The sequence below is a fragment of the Harpia harpyja genome, chromosome 19, assembly GCF_026419915.1.
Source record: "Harpia harpyja isolate bHarHar1 chromosome 19, bHarHar1 primary haplotype, whole genome shotgun sequence".
NCBI classification, from domain to species: Eukaryota; Metazoa; Chordata; class Aves; order Accipitriformes; family Accipitridae; genus Harpia; species Harpia harpyja.
Genome location: NC_068958.1, coordinates 1,573,012 through 1,593,759, shown reverse-complemented (window position 1 = coordinate 1,593,759; position 20,748 = coordinate 1,573,012). Strand labels below are relative to the sequence as shown.

General features: G+C 38.7%; 1 protein-coding gene across 4 annotated transcripts in view; it reads left to right on the top strand.

Annotated features, from left to right (window-relative positions):
* The window catches only part of NEK6 (NIMA related kinase 6), a 70,764-nt gene that overhangs the window by 31,550 nt on the left and 18,466 nt on the right, over positions 1-20,748 (top strand). For all 4 annotated transcript variants that reach the window (XM_052815941.1, XM_052815942.1, XM_052815938.1 and 1 more), the window contains exons 3-7: positions 3,807-3,947; positions 5,333-5,395; positions 10,935-11,045; positions 14,612-14,720; positions 15,958-16,065. In XM_052815941.1, coding sequence (XP_052671901.1) covers positions 3,807-3,947; positions 5,333-5,395; positions 10,935-11,045; positions 14,612-14,720; positions 15,958-16,065 — 532 coding nt within the window. The remainder of the gene's footprint in view (positions 1-3,806; positions 3,948-5,332; positions 5,396-10,934; positions 11,046-14,611; positions 14,721-15,957; positions 16,066-20,748) is intronic.

Sequence of the window (20,748 nt, the reverse complement as noted above, 5' to 3'; positions counted from 1 at the left end):
AGGTATCCTAAATGTGTCCTTGTAACAGTATTTAGGAGAGTTACCTGCTTACGTTTAAGTACAGTAAAGCATAAGAGAAGGTTAATTTTTAAACAGACGTATGGGAAAATGGGACTGCCGTAATCAATAGGGAGCTTTCTGGTATGGTTTGGTCTAACCTGAGCATGCTCTCTGGTTTATACCATAATCAAACATCTTCTAGCCTGTATGAAAGCTCCATTACTTTAATTAGGTCTGATAGGTTGTGATAGCAAATGCAAATCTAGGTCATTGCATATGTAAATGTGCAGCTGTAGTCCTGGAGGATGCCAGAACATATCAGCTAAGGTGTCCAGTCATCACCCAGCATTAACTCCAGCATGGCAAGCAGACTTTATGTGCTAACCATGTGAAAGTGGTTAGGACACACACATACACCCTGTCACTTGCCTAACATTTATTTATATTTTCAAGTTAAGAAGTTGCTAGATATTTCTTGGCACATGCTTAAAATATTAATTTACGCTTAAAAACTCTTCGTTTAAACACACAATTTAATGATTTATAAAGGGCAAAAGGATACCATCCTTGATTGCAGCATGGATTTCTTCCTTAAAAAAAAAAGTTTTGTGGTAGTTGCTTCATAAAATCTCATTAAAACTGCTACCTCTATTGTGAATGTTAACTCCCAGTTAGAAAAGCTTTTGCTTCTTACTACTCAAGAAGAGCTTGGCTCAGGAGGCACATGTTCACAGTTAAGGAAATGCTTTGATTCATTTCTATTTTTTAATTAGGAAAAAGTGTTCTGTAATTTTATATACTGACACCTTTGTTTGGCTGGGTAAAGTGATTTGACTGGACAGCTCAATTAATTTGCTTAGTAGCTCATATGCAAAAAAGTCTGGAAATGGAGGTGTTCCTGGTTAGTTACCGGTCAAGTTGAACAAATGCTTGTGTTCAGACATTCTTCTGGTGATTTTGTCACACCAAAAATGCACATAAACTAATGTTTTGTTAGCATTCCCTGGAATGAAATGAGTATTCCTGTATTACTGTAATGTATATTGATGAGTATTACTGTTTATCAAATCTCTGCAAAGAGAGATTGCAACCAGTTTAAACTGAGAAAGCTGCAGGGGCTCATTACTTTGAATATTTGCTTGTCTGGTTTCATCCCATGTTGCCTTACTTTGTTGATAATTTAGTAACTTAAAGGGGAATGTATGTAAATAATAGAGCAGTGTTATCTTAACACTCTGCTCTCTATCTGATGACCCATAGACTACCTTTTTCCTCATTGGTGAAAGGATACTCCCGTTTTATTGTATAGTATACACTGCAGAACGAATTCTGAATCTTAATTTTAATTTTTGTTTTGCTGTTATAGCTGGTAAACGCAGTATAACTTCAAGCACAACACAAGTACTGAGAGTAACCTTCCTTTGCTTACTAACATAAACTTTGATTGCAGGTGGTGGTGGGGCTTCTTTCAGAGTGTAGGGGAGACTAAAGTGATCTTGAAAGGGAAACACTCCCTGAACTGTTTAAAGGAAATACTTGCTGAAATTACCTTCCTGTTTCTGTGTGACTCACCTTCATGAATAACTGCAAATTCTAATGAAGCCTTCTTATTTGTGTAGGTTATTGTTCATGAATTAAAATTTTTATTGTGTTGTCTTTAGCCTAGAGAAATGAAAACCATTTCTCATAGTATGAGAATATATAAATGCTCATGGTGATAGATGGAAAAACTTACCTGTGGCCTTGGCATTTCAAAAATAATTACTCGAAGTGTCGTTTCATCTGAAAAGGAGTGGGTTTGCTCTTTTAGGGAACTTAAACTGACAAAGCTGATGATCATGATGGCCTGGAGTTAAATTTCCAACTGGAAAGTGCCTACTTGAATTAGCAGGCATTGCCTGGACATTATGGTATTGCATTTTTGTCTTCTCTGGAGTCCATAACCGTCTAAGCTTTTCAGTCTAGCAACAGTCCTCTCTTTCATAACTGCAGAGCCTTATCCTCAGTGAGTTCTCAACGGCTGACGCAGGGCAGTGGTGTGGAAGTGCAGGGCAAGCTCCAGCAGCAAACAGCCTTTCACTGCCAGAGAGATGAGGGGGAAGATGACAGCAGAAAGACCTGATAGTCTTTTTGCTGTCTGGTTTGTGATTTATATCTGCATCTCTGTATCATCAGCATTTATAAAGCGTAATCATTTTTCTTGAGTATGCCTGCAGTAGAGTAGCTTTCATTGTGGGGATTTCTCCTGCATTTGTTGTGATAAAGATGCTGTAAAGGTGACAGTTTGCAAAATAGCTTGTCTTGGTTGATCGAAGCAGTTTGTGGGTCAGAAATTACTATTTAGAGGACTTTATTGGTGAGTTTACTTAAAACCAGGTCATTAAAAACATTAAATTGTATAACTTCATTTACAAAACCTCTGCCAAATAACTGTGATTGTAGTTCAGAGCTGCATGGACATCTTGAAATCTGGAAGCTTTTTCAAATGTCTGGTTGATACTTTTTATTGTTTGTTGAATAGTAGTGGCTTTTATTTCTGTTGCAAAGAAAAGAAGTCCAAACTTATTTACTCATCAAAATAAATATATACTTTAAGAGGTCCTCACACTGTCTTGTATGTAGTGCTGGCAAAAGGTGCTGGACTGAAAGCTTTACCTGCATTTTAAATCTTACTTCCAGCCCCACCCCTCTGTGTGAGGAAATGACAGTGGTAGCAATAGTCATCTCCTTAAAACACCCAGCCCTCCGGGCCTGCTCTCCCCGGACACCCTGGACTGGGCTGGGATTCTCTGCTAAAGAGCGGGCTGTAAACGATGGCTGCGTCCCTGGGAAGCCCTCCCCCCCAACTTCTGTTGTGTACTTGGCTTCTTGTGGTTTTCAATGGGAACTCTGAAATGGCTCAAGATGCTGAAACTTAAAAATATTCTGCTTGGCATGCATGGCAACTTAAAGTAATTAATTTTCATAATTTCTTTTTTAAACATTGGTTAGCAGTCATGTTAATTACAGAAGACACCAGAGTGGCTCTAGGGAGCAATTCCTAGTCCATGGAGTACGCAATCCTCGTTAAGCTGTATGTACCTGCCTGGCTGGGTATTTACCTGAGAATGCGTAGAAGTAGGCATCATCCTCTCTCTCCCAAGTGACAGAAGCAGGCAAAGTTGATGAGAGGGTGTGTAACTAGGGAGACAGTAGTTTGGGACTAATTAGTTACTCAAACAGAAGGCAAGACTTTATTTCCTTTTAAAAAAAGTCATTTAACTTCATTCAGCCTATGTTATTAATACATTACTAGGAATTAATGCATTTATGGTCGGAATTATCTGTAGACTGATCAGCCTAGATTAAATTCTTGACCATCAGCAATGAGAGCAAGAGGGTGTGCACATCTGGCAACCTTAACTCTGTTCTGTACATTTTTGGTAGCTGTTACTGGTTTTATGCTCTGGTGCAGTTAATATTTTTACGCAAGTCTCTCCTGTTACATATGTGTGTGCTTGTGGTTGTATGCTGTGCTTTTATATCGCAACTGCTGTCGTACAGTATTGTCTGAAGTGGACAAAGAAAATCAAAGGTGGGAAAGGAAAGCCAGACCACTCCATTGTCCATTGTACACCAAATCAACACCAAACTTCTTTATCTCTCTTGCTGGTCAGTCCTTACTATGAGGAATTTATCCTGCTGAATATGATTAGTCATAGAAACTGCTAGCTTGCGGTCATAAAGAAGACAGATTGGGAATGCAAATTCATATTTTTGCATCACTTCTGGTAGTTCATTGATTTAATTTCTTTTGACTTGAACAGAGACATTTAACGTCGTACCCATATCGCTGCACATTGGCAGATTTTCAGATAGAGAAAAAGATTGGACGAGGACAGTTCAGCGAAGTTTACAAAGCAACTTGTCTTCTGGACAGAAAACCTGTGGCATTAAAGAAAGTTCAGGTGAGCATTTAAGTTCAAAGTCTTAGCAAGTAGAATGCAAATGTTTTAAGTGTCTATGCAGATTACTTTGAGTCAGATACCTTTTTCAGTATTCTTTTGTCAGCAGTCATAATGCAATAAAATGCTTTATAAATAGAGAGTTTAAGGTTTGAGAGCACTGGATGATCTGGCTTGATATTTTTACAATTAAAAAAACCCAACGCTACTTTCTTATTTTAGTCAATTGGGTTTTTGGAGTTTTTGGGGGGGGTGGTTGGTGTTGGGGTTGGTTTTTTTGGTTGGGCTTTGTTTTTTATTTTTACTTTATTTCAAGATAAGGACTAAAAAACAGTGCTTCTGAAGGCCTCAAAGCAGTTTTACAAATACTGATTAAGTCAGGTTAGTTTCACAGTGCTCAGTTTACATCTGGATATAAGAGGCCAGGTGGCCCCACTGGGCTTCTGCCTGCCCCTCTGCTGTATCCTCTGTGGCTGTCTTCTCCTTATAGCCTGCATATCCTATATGGGACCCTATCTCCATTTTGAGTGGTCTGTTTGTGCTGTGTGGTCTCTATCCCTTGTCATCTTGGAGTGGGTTTATGTTTCTAAGTCAGAATTATGTAGCAGTAGTGCAATTTCGTATTTATTTTTAATTTCACTTTTTACTTTATAAAAAGATTCACTAAATTGTAAGTAAATGTGTGTGAAAGAGCGAGGCCTTAACGGCCATGTTTATGCAGCTAGGAGACTGCTATCTCGACACGGATGAATCATGAGAACACAAGGGCACGAAAGGGAAAAATGCCTGTGCTTTCTGATGGAGTTTCAGAAGAATTTCTGAAAAACTTTTCACGCAAGCAGTATACATTGTAACTTGGCTTAAAGTCTTGTGCAGTGTTCAGAACAGCATTTTGTTTGAAGAAATTTCCCTTTAATCCTTCAACAGATCCTTTAAACTCTTGTTTCTAGTGACTTACTCTCTGATTATTACAGAATGAATATTAATGCTCAATATTGTTGTTAATTATTACAGAGAAATCAGTGGAAACTATCTCTCTGTTTAAAAGAAAAACTAAACATTTAATCTTTTATTTACCATGTGAAATTAATAGTAACTGAACTAACTGTTTTGAAAATCACGACAGTAAATTCACAAACCTGGTATCTTATTTTTCGTGCTGCTTAGAATATTGCTTACAGGTTCTAAAATTAATTTTACCCTATCGCTAGCCCTTTAGTGGTGTCAAAATAAAGAAAACATTGATCTTTCTTTGATCTCGGGATTGTGTGAATACTCATTACAGTAGAGGATATACAAACTGGGGGAGGAAAAACCAATTTCTTGTTAAAATAAAAAATTCTTTCTTTGTTGTTTCATTTTCATCTTCTGTGTTGTTGTCTTTGAAGATTTTTGAAATGATGGATGCCAAGGCTAGGCAAGATTGCATTAAAGAAATTGACCTCTTGAAGGTAAGAATTTTTACAAGTACTTTTTCTGTTTTTTGTTTTGAGAAGAAGATTGTTTTCAGGTTGGCAACGGTCATTTGCCCTTTATGGCAAATAAAGCTTATATAGGACACACAGTGATCTTAATAGACCATGCTTTCTTTTGCAAGCTAGAATGCCTACATGATGCAAGAATTTTGTCTTAAAGCTTAATTTTATTGAGTTTTCTGCCTATAGTCTGAAGAATCTATTAACAACCTTTGTCATAAAAAACCCACAAGTACTCCTCTTTCAGAGAGACATGTAAATTCTGCACTTTATGTGTTTTGATTTGTTTGTCACTTTAAAATAAACTATTTAATGAACTAGCTAAATGGGAAAAGTTTTGCATGTGCATATCATGTATGTATCTGTATATACATCACACATGAAAAATGGTAGTTTAGATAAAGGCTCTGAAACCAGAGAGTGTTTTTTTAAGTGATTAAACCAACTAGTGATTTTTTTTTTTTTCATCTCAGTAATTTATTAAGAATGTTGGTAGAAAATATATATGCTTTGCACTTTAAATATCTATTTTGAGTAAATGCAACAGATTGTAGGAGGCTAAAATTTTAGTTTAGCTAGTCAAATTTAATTCTAAAAGTATTAAATAATTAATTTTGTAAATGTGATTTTAGGTATTTCTATTTAAATTGTCAATTTATACTCACGCAGTTGTAGACAAAGCTTGAGTCTGCTAGACTGTGGCGAAGGCATACAGGATAAACATGAAGATAGCAGTTTGTGTGAACGTGATCCAGTTGCTTAACAGTCATGGAGAAGAATAATGCCAACATTACCTATAACCCAAAAATATCACAGATTTTTTTTGAATGTTAATCTAAACAGTTTTGTCTTGAACTCTGGTTATAGAAGATGTCATGAACTTGCACTTGCTTTATTCAGAGCAGAACATGCAAATTCATTAGAATCAGAGGAAACTGAAAATAAAATACCCAGAATGACAGGAGACTCTATAAGGTCAACTCCCATCCACCTGCGTGGGATGACCAGAGGCAACTTACCTTCTTGAGTAAAGCTCACCAAGAAGCCAGATACCAAACCAGAGTTACCGTAGTGGCTGAGCTGTGAAAGCGAGTACGATACACTGAGCTACGTAGGGCTTCCCTATCCACTGCTGAAGTCATTTAAATTACATCTTGCTCTCCCCACTCTAATACCATCACCAAAGCTGTCTAGTCAAGCTGCAGCAGTATTGGAAGGCTGATTCATCTCCTTTTGAAGTCAAAAGCTGTTGTATCTGTCTCTGAGCCAATGTATTTAAGTTAAAAACCTCTGTCCAGAAATAAGCAATATCTGTGCATATTCTGAAGTCTTCGGTGGTTGTCTTCTGAGCAGAGTAGCGTGTTTGCCATGCTTACAACTTCTTGTTTGTGATTTTTTTTAAATAGTAGCTGGAGCTCTGTGGAGGGAGGGAGTTTCCATTATACCAGCAGAATGCAGTTCTGCTTTGAAAAATACTGGTTGATAAAATCGGATCGTTTTGCGTAATATTTTATAGAAGACTAGAAAACGTTCCAGTAAATTCATTTAGTTGGGGGTGAAGGGAGGAGCAGGAATAGTTGCCGACAGTCTACAGAAACATGCTAATATGCTGTTTATTATGCAAAACATTACTGTGCTGGTATTTTAATTATTATTTATTGTTGAATGTCAGCAAATCTTCCTACTTGGACAGTTGTGTAGCACCATTCAAGGAATCTGAAGTTTGTGTATGTTAAACAGTCAGTTTGAATCCTGTTGTATTACAGATGCAAAGGGGATATTGTTCTTAATATTGCCTATAGTTTACTTCCTTCAAATGACTACTAGTTTTCAACTTGGAGTCAACAAACCCCATTGAATTTTATCCAAGATGCATGTAGCTCAGCTTCTGAGAAGATCAGCAGATAATAAGTAAAGCGTAATCAAAGTTGAAGTTACCAGTTTTGGAGCCATGTTGATGATGCTGTTCTGGTCAGCGTGTTTGCTGACCTGGTGCAGGCACAGGCTGTTCCCTGCCGGCAGCCGGGCAGAGTTCCTCAGGGTTTGCCTGCAGGCAGGGGAGGGTTGGTGTGTCAGCATCAGCAGCTGGACTGCATGTCACTCTGTGTCCAAAGATGAATAATTGACCAGATCAATATATCTGCAACTCATCTTTTTTTGCTAATTGATCACTCCTATGCTGCCCGTTCTCACAGCTTCATAGAAATAACCAAAGGTCTGTATGTGGATGTGCTGGGACGGTTGTGAAAAATTGTATTTCAAAACTTCAGAGCTGCTTTATGTGAGTAGGACACAGGTCCCTTCTCAGGGCTGGGCAGTAGATGTTACCATTTATGCAGCATGGGGCAGAATAGTCTGTGCCTGGAAGTAGGAAAAAGTTTTAAAAGTGAGACTTCAGTTCTTGTTGCAGAGTATGCATGATCTGCAGCCTGGCTTTTTATGAAATTTTGTGGGGTTTCTTTTTCTGTTGTGAGCTTTTCACATTTTGGTTTCCTTTAGAACAGTGTGTGCGCAGCTTCAGCAAAGTAGGACAAGTATATTTTTCTCAAATGAATGACTCTCAATAATTTTAATTGCAGCATTTTTAGTGTCATTACATTTAAAGATAAAATACATTTCACTTCCTAAATTTATCAATTAAGATAGTTGTTCTTGTGTCTAGAAAGTGTAAAGTGTGCAAGGACCTGATTCAGCACAGTGTTTCAGAGTGTGTTTAAATCTTGCTCAACTTAACTTCTTTTTCATCACTCTGTTGATGTGAAGTATGTGTCTGCCTTGCAATTGTCTAGTGTCTGGCCATGTAATATGGGATGTTAATATTTTTAAAACTTTTTTTGCTACTTTTAAATTCTGGTGTCTAATATGAAGTATTTATAGGCTATTACTAAAACAACTTGCTGTAAGAGCTTTTCTTTCTTTGTTGTTTTTATTTTTAATGTAGACCATTGAGGAATTTGTGAAGGAATTGCATATGCATAGACTTGCTGTAGTCCATCTCTGTCAAAATAATACTTTGTCTTTTTTGATCAGACTTCTATGTGACCATGGAAACAAAGGGGGTTTTGTGATTTGTAAATGAATGATAATTATTCAAAATTTAACAGAAGCCAGACAAAATTGTGTATTACTTTCAGCATAATTCTGGCTGAAAGCTTTAGGTAAAGCAGCTCAGTAATATGGCTGTAATCAGCATTTGGGCTGCCAGCACCCTCACTCGCTCATTTAGAGGTGGTGTACCCTTCCACATGCCTCTCGCTGACAGTGCTGCTGTGCATACACATCAGGCATTAACTGCCATCATACTTTTAGGATGCGTTAAAGAAACAGGAAATGCCATTAACCCAAGATAAAGTGTTTGTAATGTTTTGTGCATTTAAGGATTTGTGAGAATGACTATACTTTCCTTCTGACAAAAGAAAATTCAGGTAGCCTTTTCCATGCCACATGAATATACAATAGTTTATAAACCCCACCCCAGAGTCAATATATTTATTTAAAATAATTTTGACAAAAGTAAGACTGGAGAATGGAAGTTTGGCTTATCCAGAATGGTCTGCCTGGCTGTTCTGGGAATACAGAGTTCAAAGGTCAGTGAATTATTGTAAAAATGTATACTTCTGCATTCACACCTCTGAAAGGTCATGGGCAGTCTCCTGTGTTTTCCAGCAGAGAAGAGAGTCTAGTAAGGCTCCTTCTAGAGCACTCATCCCTCTGCTTAGCTTCAGCAGAGGATGGTGTCGGCTTCTGCTGCTGGAAGGGGTGTCCTTGGTGATCTGCTCACCAAAAGAGCTACCACAGAAGTTAGCATGGTGGCATGGGTGTCTTGTTTGTTTGCTTTTGATTTTATACAACTTCACTGTAATAGAAGAAACATTCTTCTTAAGATCTAATGAGTTCCTTTAAATCAGTACAAACTATCATTAAAAAGTGTGTGCAGTCTCTCAAAAAAAGATACTTAAATTCTTTATATCGGTTAAGCAGCGCTTGGGTCTGAGTAAGTTGGGCTTTGTTATACACAACAAACTAAGTAAAGGCTGGGGTGCGGGGCAGGGAAAATGTCAGCGTAGTAGCTCTCCCAACCGTGTGTGGTCTTCATTCCCTGTTACAGTTGTAGTATTTTGATGTTGTGTTTTTATTGGTGCTGAGGCTTAGAAAAAGGCTTGTTTCACTGCTTGAACTCCCTGATGCCTTCGGGAACTCAGGAGAGAGTTCTCATCAGAGCATCCTAAAGAGGACAGAAAACATCTCTTAAATCATAGACTTAACTGTATCTAGAAGAGTAGTATGCAGTACCCAGGTATGGGGTCTGCCGTGATAGACAGTGCCTGTGATGATGGGCGGGGAAGACGCCCTGATGTGCATTAGGTGTCAGGGGCTATTCTGCTCGTGATTTTGGTGCTTTTTTTGCTGGAGGTTGATCTGTGATCGATGTGCCCGAGAGCAGACATTTAAAAAGAAATTTCAACAGAAATGGTGGGCTATGATATTTATTTATTTACGACTTGGGCTGTGGGAATGTTCTTCTCCTGATGCCTGCACATGGATCCCATTAACGCTAATGTGTGCTAGTGTCAAGGCATTGCAAAGGAGAATCTGTCCCCTGATGTGCATGCAGAGAGGAGTGATTAGTGTGATGGATCATAACAGTGTTTCTTTTGGCTTTGTAACCCCTGGAATAGACAGGTTGAGTCACAGCTGTTTAGTAGATGAAATGCTCACTTTAGTAGTTTCTAAATTTACTGCATTTCTAAGAGCACAAGAGAAAGATAATCTAAAGCAAAATGAGCAAGAGAGAGTGAATAGAGATCTCTAGATACTACATTATCTTCTAAGCAATTATAGTTTTCTACTTCAAGAAATTCAGACTTAAAGTATTAAAACAGAAATTTTAATTTGTCGAGCCTGTTTCTTAATTTAGCCCTGTGAGTGAAGTGCATCTGAGAAGATGCAATTTTTAAAGAAACATTGAAGGAGAAAAAATTAAATATCTGTTGTGAATATAAGAAGCAGCTATACTGAAATGAAAAAAGTAATTAGTGAAGATGCAACTAGAAAAATAAACTGACATGCGCAATTTGTGCAGTATTTTCCTCCATCAAAGTTCTAATTTAAATTGTGTTCTTCTAAGGGGCAAAGACACCTCAAGGAGTACTGTACTCAACAGTTGGGTTTTTTGTTTATATTTAATGGGGAAAAAACCCACTGGTTATTGCTTAACAAGGCTTCCTTCAGGACATTGCTTTTAAATGTTTTGTGAGTTTACAGTAGAAAAGGTTGTTTCACACTATTTTGGGCCGTATTGCTCTTTACTCGAGACACTCTTATTTTGCTGTGTTTGCGATAAATGATATTTCTTACAGGATTTTTGTCTATAGTGATTCAGAGCACAGTTCGTAGTTGCACCTATTGTGAACTGTTCTGCAAAACGTTTACTAAAGCAGTACAGGTATTGTATCTTGGAGTTGTCATTATTACTGCATTACAAATTTTCTTCTTGCATTCCCTCTATCTGCAGCAACTGAACCACCCCAATATAATTAAGTATTTGGATTCTTTTATTGAAGACAATGAACTTAACATTGTCCTGGAGCTGGCCGACGCTGGTGATCTCTCTCAGATGATTAAGGTAAAGATGTGTCAGTTTTAGAGCTGCTACAAACTTTCACCATTAGGCAGAGACAGGAGGTGGTGGGGGTAAGCTAGAAGCACTTTTACTCTCTTCTTGCAGTTTTGCACACCCACAGGGTGCTTCCAGGCCTAAACCGAAGCATCTGGTGGTGTTTTAGATATGCCAGGCTATGCCGCTTGCTTCTGGTCGCTGCTTCGGAAGGGAGCAAACCGCTGTATGATTTGGTGGGGTGTGTGTTATTTGCAAGGTTGATATATCCAGTCTGTGATTGATGAGGACGTTTAATTATTGTTAGATTCACTATTCGCATAGCCTGTCTGCCATTCTGAAGACATTCAAGAAAGTGTATTGACTTTCTTTGCAATGGGGATTTGGGTTTGAGAAAATGTTTCAAGTACTTGTTCTTCTTTTATGTTGCTCTTAGGAATACTTGTATTGCTGCAAACCAGCTTTAGTTAAGCTGTTACCACCTGCTTTTATATTTTCTTTGACATGTTAATCTTTAGACATACATCCCTTGTGAGAACAGATGTGTTATATCATGTTTGTTAGCACTCTCAACCTTCTCTCCATGTTTTACCTGATTTTTGCCATCATTATTCTGTAATTATCATAAATGAATGTTTGGAAAGTTCTCCTCCTTGTTTTCACAGTTAAAATATCTTATTAACAGATTTGTTTTCTTTGCCAGCAGAGCTATGAGGCACTAGGCCAAAGGCTGTCAAACAAGTTATCCATTTAGTCCATAGTCAACGGCTAAATTTACAGTATCCATGAAAATCTGCTCCATCTCACAGAAGAGTCCCCCTGGGCTAGCGAGCTGGGAGCAGGCAGTTGGCAGAGCCTTTCCTGAGGAGAGCCCCAAAATTCCAGATATGGCCTTACTCCACAGCCGCTCAATACCAGGAGCGATGGTCGGATCTGCCCCGAACCCGAGGGATGAGCCGGCAGTGACTGAAGCCGCACGTGCGGGCTGGTGCTGCCGCGTCGAGCGTGCGGTGACCTGCGCCAAAGGCGGCCACCTCCTGCAGCCGCGGGCATCAGGGTCTTGGTTGTGCTCGCTGAGGGCTGTGGAGACAGAGCTTTTCCTTCTGCCGGGGGAGAGCTCATGTATTTTTATCTTTCACTGTTTTCTTGTGGCTTCTTTTATGTTTTACCCTTTTCCCAACAGATCCTGGGAAACTTGCAGTTTATCTCAGGCTTTTTGTAGTTGTGGATAAAGATGGAAAAAAAAAAGTGAGGACTGTGAGAGCAGGAGTTAGGGTTGTGATCATCCTGGAGTGTGCAAGTGCTTTGCTTGAGTTTTACATCTTAGCTTATAAAAAGTTTTACCTACATAATTGTGAGATATCATCGTATAAAATATTTGCATTTTTTTGTCATCTACAGTTTTCAGTTTAAAACATTACCTACTGATAAATATGTTCATTTATCTATCAGGGTTGGTTATTTAATTTTTTAAAATTACTTTTTATGTCATTATAAATAGGAGTAACATTTTCCAAAACATAATTTGTAGAATCTTAGGTTGATAACTTGGAACAGAACTGTAACTTGCATTCTTTCTGCCAGTGCTCCACAGTCTGATCTGTTTTCCCACATGTTTATCGCAGGCATGAAGAAGATGCACTAGGTTTTTTCAAGTTCATATAAATGATGTTTTTCCATTGGTGCAAATCTTGGAATTCCATTTTTTTTTTTAATAGAGGAAAAAAACCCTAAACCCAAGAGGGAACAAAAGTCTCCTCCTAAATATAGCTTTAACTGCAGAAGTGGAGTTTGCCTGCCTGCCTCTGTGTCACCCCCATGCCCCACCCGTCCCTTGGGAATTTAAGCTTATGTGAGGATTTTCAGTTTCGGCAAGGCAGTAGGAACAGCAGTAACAACACTCTGAAGGTGCGAGAGTGATAAAAACAGGGACTGTCTTTGTCACGCCCCTGGTGCCTGCATTATTTATGAGGTATTGTAAAGCTGATGTAAGAGAGTGCTGCAGGATAACCCACTGGAGAGTTGGGACTTTCTTGTAAATGTCAGGCGAACCTTATTGGACATGACATTTAGAAAATTATCACTTGTGGTCTTGCATATCCACTCTTTAAATACTTTAATGAGAATTAAATAATTTTATTGTGTATATAACACTTTATCCCTCACCCTCTGTAATTCCTCTGTGCTCTCTATCAAGTTTTGGTTTGAAACTGTTGCAATCTGTCAGATTTGCTGCCTGGGGAATTGCACGGTCATGCCCCTTCACAGCTGATCTGCAAAAGAAAATTTGCCATTACTTGAGTCAAACACGAACCAGTAACAGCATTTCACATAAAATATAAAATGTGACAACGGACATCAGATGTCTACAGAGAGGAAAAAGCACAAGATGCAGAAAGGGGCAACAACCAATTCCCTTCCTTTATTCTTGCTCTTGCGTGCTGCTGATGGAAATTCTCAAGGGTATGATGCAAAAGAAATGCAGTCGTAGTGTGCTAGAAAAGGTGTACAGCATTTCAGAGATAGTTGTTACCCAATGATGCTTTGTATATCAAAGGATGAGGATAAATCTTAAACCTTTGGAAGTGTATTACAAGTGTATTTTGTTAATGCTCTGAACAAAGAACTGGCTCAGTATCTAGCACAGGAAGAAGCAATGAGAAGTCAGGGACCAATAATCCGAAGCAGTGCAATTTTTGGATGCCTTGGAGAAGGCGGTCACACTTTGCGTGTGATGTACACGGCTGTTGTGCATTTCTGAAATGGAAAAAGAGTAGTTGAAGATACATAATGTTTACCCTTCACTGAAGTATGCAGCTGGTTATTTATTCCTGTACTAAGTTGCTCGGGAAGAAGACTTAAGTATTCCAGAGAACCATCACCTTGCTGCACTCCTTCATATAGTGTGCGTTCTGCTTACAATTATTTTGAGAGCTGCTAGTGCCCACAGGTCCATTGAATCTGGACTCAGCTATGCTTGGTGCTGCATAAATGCACATAAAATGGTCTTTTTCCAGATCTGTATGTCTCTTGATCAGTAGTGTCTTTCTGTCTCACTAGAGATAGTTCAGTTAATTTAGTATTCCTATTATGCATGAAATAGAATATATTAGTCTACCTGATCACAGAAGAAACATGGATACTTTTATTGATGCTCTGGCTATCTTTTAAAAAGGGGAAACAGATTACCTTATTGTTGTTAATAGTCTGTACAATAATGAATGTTTACAAGATTTTTTTATGATCTTTTGTTACTTAAGGCAAAATATTTGAGACATTTGTTGTTTTGAGGCATTAAATATGTTTTGCAAGGTAATTAAGGAGATTAATGCTAATTATAATTGGTGTCCATTCAAAAACGTCAAACCTATTTAAGCATATTTTTCATAATAGTTGTTAATTAGTGAACTGCATTGAAGTTTACATACAGAGAGGAGTTAAAAGCTAATCGGAAGAAAAGTCATGCTGCTGCAGATCTGGAAGACGTGAACAACCTGCAGCTGACTTAACACAAGTCCAGGAATGAGCCAAATATGTTGCTTTTTCACTGATCTTTTATTTATTTCCTCCCACAGTATTTTAAAAAGCAGAAACGGTTAATCCCAGAAAGGACGGTGTGGAAATATTTTGTGCAGTTATGCAGTGCAGTTGAACACATGCACTCCCGCAGGGTGATGCACAGAGGTAACATTAATTCAGTCTCTTTTCACTGAATAATAATATAATGTTCCAATTAGTAAGCGCCTACATTCAAAAACAATTATGCTGATGTTCAGCCAATGCATGTTTAGAGAGGCTGGAGCTTGCAAGATGGATTTCTCCTTCTGTCTCTTTGCCTCATTGTTAAAGGATTCAGTCCGAAGTGAGTGTGGTATTAGGAAGATGAGCTGCTTTGTATTCCAGACACTGATATTAAGTAGAAGTGTGAAACTTGCCATTAGAAAAGTGTCAGAAGTAAAATGCTGAGACTACTGGATACAGTAAGAAATAGTCTTCATTATATTAGCTGTGACCTTAGAGAGTTTAGAAGAGTTTTTCTGTCTTGCAAGCTTTTCTGAAATATTAATACAAATATGTTTCACACTCTCATAACCTGTTCTCTGTTTTCATTAATTATTTTTGAATCTCTTGTCTCAGAACTTTTTGTAACTTTGAGCTCTATCCAAAAATTACATTGCTTCTTTCAGTGTAAATGAAATGCTTTGTGAAGGACTTGACCCAGGAAATGCAAATATCCCAAAAGGCACCAATACCAATCTCTGCTGCTTGTTATTTCCTTTCTCCTTTGAAGTAGTGAATTCTTCACTATTCTTTTCAGGAACATGATAGCATTTTTGCTCCTTTATACATCACCTGGTGCAGTATCAGTTGTACCTCAATTAGGTCTGTAATTGATGGCTGAAATTTGGAGCCTCACACATTTAGTCTGCTTTAACGTGAGGAAAGAGCCTCACTAACTCAACCATGACATGACTGTTCGGGAAACTGGGGTTCTAGTAATTTTTACGCTGAATGAATAAGCTGGGCTGTATAGAGCCCAGAATTCATGTATATGTGGGACCTCTGCTTTGGTGTCAGGGGACAATGGGCCATACAGTTTCCTGTAGAAAACGATCATTTCCAAAGAGAAGCAGACTTATTTCTTTGATTTCCATCAGTTAAAGAGGTTGTCTGTATTCTGTTGTGCTGTTTCCTACATTTTCCGTCACTGGTATTTCTTGTGTGCTGGGAAGTATACTCTGATTTTTGTGTATGTGCGGAGCTTTAAGTCTTGGAAGATTCAGCCTATCAAAGCTATAAAGAAACATGGTTCTGCTCGAGCCTCTTTTGTACGGAGAGTGCTCCAGGCTATGTTTCTATTGCAGTAGTAGAACCAAATAACCTTTTGTGGCTTTGACCTTTTACCTTTTTCTTCTTGCAGACATAAAACCAGCCAACGTGTTTATAACAGCCACAGGGGTGGTGAAGCTGGGAGATCTTGGATTAGGACGGTTTTTTAGTTCTAAAACCACTGCAGCACATTCCTTAGGTAAGATGGTACTTGTAGACATTAAGCAAGCACTGCTGTACAGTTGTCAGCTGTGATGTTCAAAATAAGTGGTGTCTGTCCTCTTACTATGACAGAAGCTTGATTCAGTGGATGCATACTGTGTTTTCTGTGATATGTATTTCATGTACTCTTCATATGAAATTAATAGGGTTTTTTTGTTTTAAAACTCCACTTGATATTTTTTCTGGAAAGTCTGGCTTGGTGAGTGTATGATTTATAGCAAATGTAACAAATGCAGCTTTTCCACTCTAAATAGCATGTTTGCCTGCACTCTGCTTACTGGAATTAAATGTTACACCACCACCATTTTTAGCAGATGCTGGTCAGCTGTCCTACCCTGAACAGGGGTTGTGGCTGTCATCTGAGGTGAGGGAAGTGTTCAAAGCCCTCATGGTTCATCTGTTCCAAAAAGGGACTTCACTTGAAACTCAGCTTAGGCTTTAAAGATCCAGGTTTTCTTAATGTCTTCCACATATCTCAAGGTTGTTTTCCTGCTCTTCTATGGGTGCAGCTAATTGTTCTTGCCAAAGCATGGTACCTTGCTTTTATTGTTATTGAATTGTATCCCGTTTCCAGACTCTCCTACTTGCGATCACTCAGTTTTTTATTCTGTACACTGGTGTGCTTTGGTTCATCCCAGCTTCTCGTTATCCACAAAGTCCATAGCATAGCCCATGTTAATGCCTGTGTTGAACAGAACTAGAGCTATTGGCTGTCTCGCAGGACTTCAAGTGAAGTAGCCTTCTACTTGGTCGGAAAAGCAGCGCACTGTCAAATTTTGCATCCATTGGAGTAGTTTCATTTAGACAGATATAACAGTTTGCTTGTAAGTAAAGTTATATGAGCCTTTGATAAAAGCATTAAAGTTGTAATACATCCGTTGCTTCTGTTTCTCTCCCTCTGAAGCCTCTTACCCTATCATGGGAAAAAAGTTACCATTTGTCATGATGTTTTGTGGACCAGTCATAATGATGATGATTCATTTCTTGTTATTTTTTCTGTGTTTTACAAGTAGCGTGATTATACCTCCAGCATTTTTCTGGGAATTGAAATTAAGTTGACTGGTTTAAAGCATCTGGGTTCCTCTCTCCCTCATTTTTACTGTTAGCATTAATTACAATGCTATAGAAAAGTATATAGTATATACAGTTCATTCTTTAAGTCTTACAGTATAAAGTATTTCATAACTGTGTCTGTAACCTCTTGAGAGGTGGCTGGTTTCTGTTTTTATTAATGGGTCTCAATTTTTTGAGTCACAAAGGTACTTATGTGTTACAGCAGTGGAGGAACTTTGGCTTTTAGTGCAGTATTTAAGCTCTTTTACATTTAGCTCTCAGTTGATTTTGGAACACATGACATTTGTTTCACTATGTGTCTTTGTGCAGTTTCCTCCATTGAATGTGAGTCTTGCTCAGTTGTTTCTTATGTGTATACAAACTTAATTCATAATAGTTGCCAACAACACTGGGGCTTCTTGGTGCACAAGAAAGGAACACACATGCCCTATTTTGTGTGTGCTTAAAAAAAAAAAAAGAGGCATTTCTACAGTTTCCTTTCAGAAAATATTAGGAGATTTCCCTTTGCATCAAAAGCTGTCTTAGGGTATATACACAGTATACTTAATAGATTAAAATAAATCCTCTTCACAGAAAGTTACAATCACATCATCTGAACAGGCACAAATATGGTCATGTCTAATTATATGATCTTACCTAGTTTGACTGCTGCACTTATTATATTAATAAGAATAAATCGGGGATTGGAAACTGGCTGCACACGTAAGCCAAGCTTGTGACCTTTACCAGGGTTGCCCTCTCTTAATTGAGAAAGCTCGTGTAGGAAGAACTAAGCCTCTTCTGCATGAACCTTGCCCTTCCTCAAATCAACAGCATCCTGGAAACAAGCGAATAAGGTGCAAAACATGAAGGAAGCAGCAGTGAGTGGTACTGGAGGCAGTGTGTTGTGTTGCGGGAGGGACGGACACACCACCATTTCCAGTGGTTCTTGTATCCAAGTGAAAAGAACATTTTAACAATCAAAAAATAAGCAGGCTTAAAGCTTGGGTGGGCGGGGGTGGTAATTTGCCAGACATACAGGTTTTGTAGCAGCAGGAAATCTACTGGTCTTGGTTTTGGTTTAATTAAGACATTTGTTTAAGTAGCTGTGAGGGATGAACACCCTGCAAACCAGAGTGTGGTACCCACGCGGACACAGGCTGCAATGCTGGGCACTTCCCGGAGCCGCGTTGCCCCGGCAACCGCCCTGAACCATCATTTCTCTGGCTGCTGACCCATGAATTGAATGCGCAGCTTATGCAAATATATTCATTTAATTTTTTTTTTCTTTCGTTGTATTTGCTAGCATCAGACTGGCATAAAAGGGCATTAGGCAGTACCACGACCCGTCTGACAGGTGTACCACCGGGCTGCGGCAGAGCGGCTGCCGCCGTGTCAGGAATGGGAGCCGTAATTAGAGCAAGGAACAGAATGAACGTCAGATGAATTACCAGGCAGCAGATCATATTTGTCAGGAAGGATTGCATACATAAAAATTAAGTGACAGTACATGCCGGGGTAATGAAAGAAAAATGAAAGATTTGCCCGTACACAGCTCGTGAGATGCAGGCGGGCGCCTTGCTCGGAGCAGCGGCAGGATGCCTGACTGGCGGCATGGCCGGTCGGGAGCATCGCCGGGGCACCCGGTGAGCATGAGGCAGGGAAAGCCTCGGCCCCTGGAAAACCTCCATGGCCACATCTGCAAGAGGGGAAGCATGGACACCTCCTGTCTCCCTAAGTAACAAAACTGTGTTAGGAAAGGCAGCAGTATTGTGGGATGGGTGATAAACACCAGAAACCAGCTGGGGGTGGAGGGTGTGGGTAAATTCACCAGGTGGCACCTCTTCTGCCACTGTCCCTTTTCCCTGTATGACTTGTGAGAGAAGCCGGGAGATACTTTTCCGTAGGGGAGAGCTCTTCATGCACAAGCTTGACCGGAAGACTCATGGTTTAAAGGTAATGAATGTAGCTAAGGTGAATTTTACTACTTCTTACTACAACATGGTGGCTTACCATCCTTCCTTCCCTAATTTAAGCTCCCCTGTAGCAGAAGGTCCAGGATTTAGTTTAATGGAGATGGACTTGCGTATCACAGAAACTTCATTGTATTAGGGGGTGTAGGAGGGAAGGGGGGGGCAAGTCAGCATGAAGTGAGGAGGAATGCTCCTCCCCCCACTTTTTTTTTATATTTTCAGTATTGCTTACTATTTTCTTGAAAAACTTTTACAGCCTGTTCTTTGCAGTTCATAATGCGAGCATTTTACTACATTCATAGTCTTTTTTTTTTTTTTTCTTTTTTTTCATTTGTGTGGTTATTTTTTTCCCCAGAGGAGCCATATGATACCTGTTTGGCAGGCTATTTCACTACAGAAAATGACTATACTTAACCCAGGGCTTTGCACCTGGTAATGATGAAATGACACTTGGGTGCTGGAGTTTGGGGGTGTGACACCATGTAGTTTGGGTTGATTTTATAGTACTGGTGTGTGATGTGCTTCCAGGTGTCATCTTTCATCTAACATTTAATAGGGCTAGGAGTATTTTTTTGTGTTTTTAATGTTTGATCGTGTTCATCATTTATTTTGTTGATCTCTGAGGTGGGCATTCAGAGGAATATCTTGTCAGTTAAGGCTATTCTAATATGCTTGTTAGAAAGTTTAAGTCATTAACTTTGCTATAAAACCTAATTAGTTATAAGACAAAAATTATAAATAGCAGACCATATTTAAAAACTGCATAGTCTTTGGATAACTTAACAGTAAGCTGGTAGATGTTGTTTTACTAGGAGCTGTAATAAATATAGAGAATTTCCATTAATATTAAAATGGATAACTTTATTGTGAACTGATATAATGGCCATTTTTAGCCAAATAAACTTGGCATTATCCAAAGCTTCTGGTTAGCTTTACATTTTGAAGAAAAAAGAGAAAATAAAAGAAAAAAACAAGAAAACCAAACCAAAAACCTAAAGAACAATTTTACACAGAATAGTCTTGTTTTCGAGCAGATGATTTACTATTTATTCTTGGACAAGAATGAACTTGGAGCAGATTTTCCTTTTGGGGGATGCATGTAAGTCAAAGCTTCCCAGTTTAGAACATGTAAATAGCCGTGGATTGGAATACGTGGGGTGTTACACGTTCATTCTGGTTTCATGTTGGATGTGAGGGCGAACAGGGAGTAACTCCAGTCATGAGAAGAGCTCTTTTACAAATGGAGTATTTGTCTTTTTTTTTCTTTTTTTCTTCTGCTTGCCAAGCCAGTTTGCCATCTGAAACAAAATCACAGTACTTCAAGGGGCTAGTCAGCAGTACTTGTTAAGAAAAAAATGGACAATAGAAATCCGCTTAAAATTTCAACAGCTAATATTCTGTGCATTTTGAGAAATTTTGGCCTTTTGTTCTGTGTCTGTAGTACAGTATTTGTGGAAGAAAAGATTGCTGCAGAATTACTGAAGGTATATTGTACTACCTACATGTAAACAACAACAACAACAACAAAACAAAAAAAACCAAACCGAAAACTCTAAGGACTTTGGTAGGGTTGTGTATGTAATTAAATACTAATAAGAAAAAAAGAGAGAGCTTAGAGCAACAGGTCTTGTAAA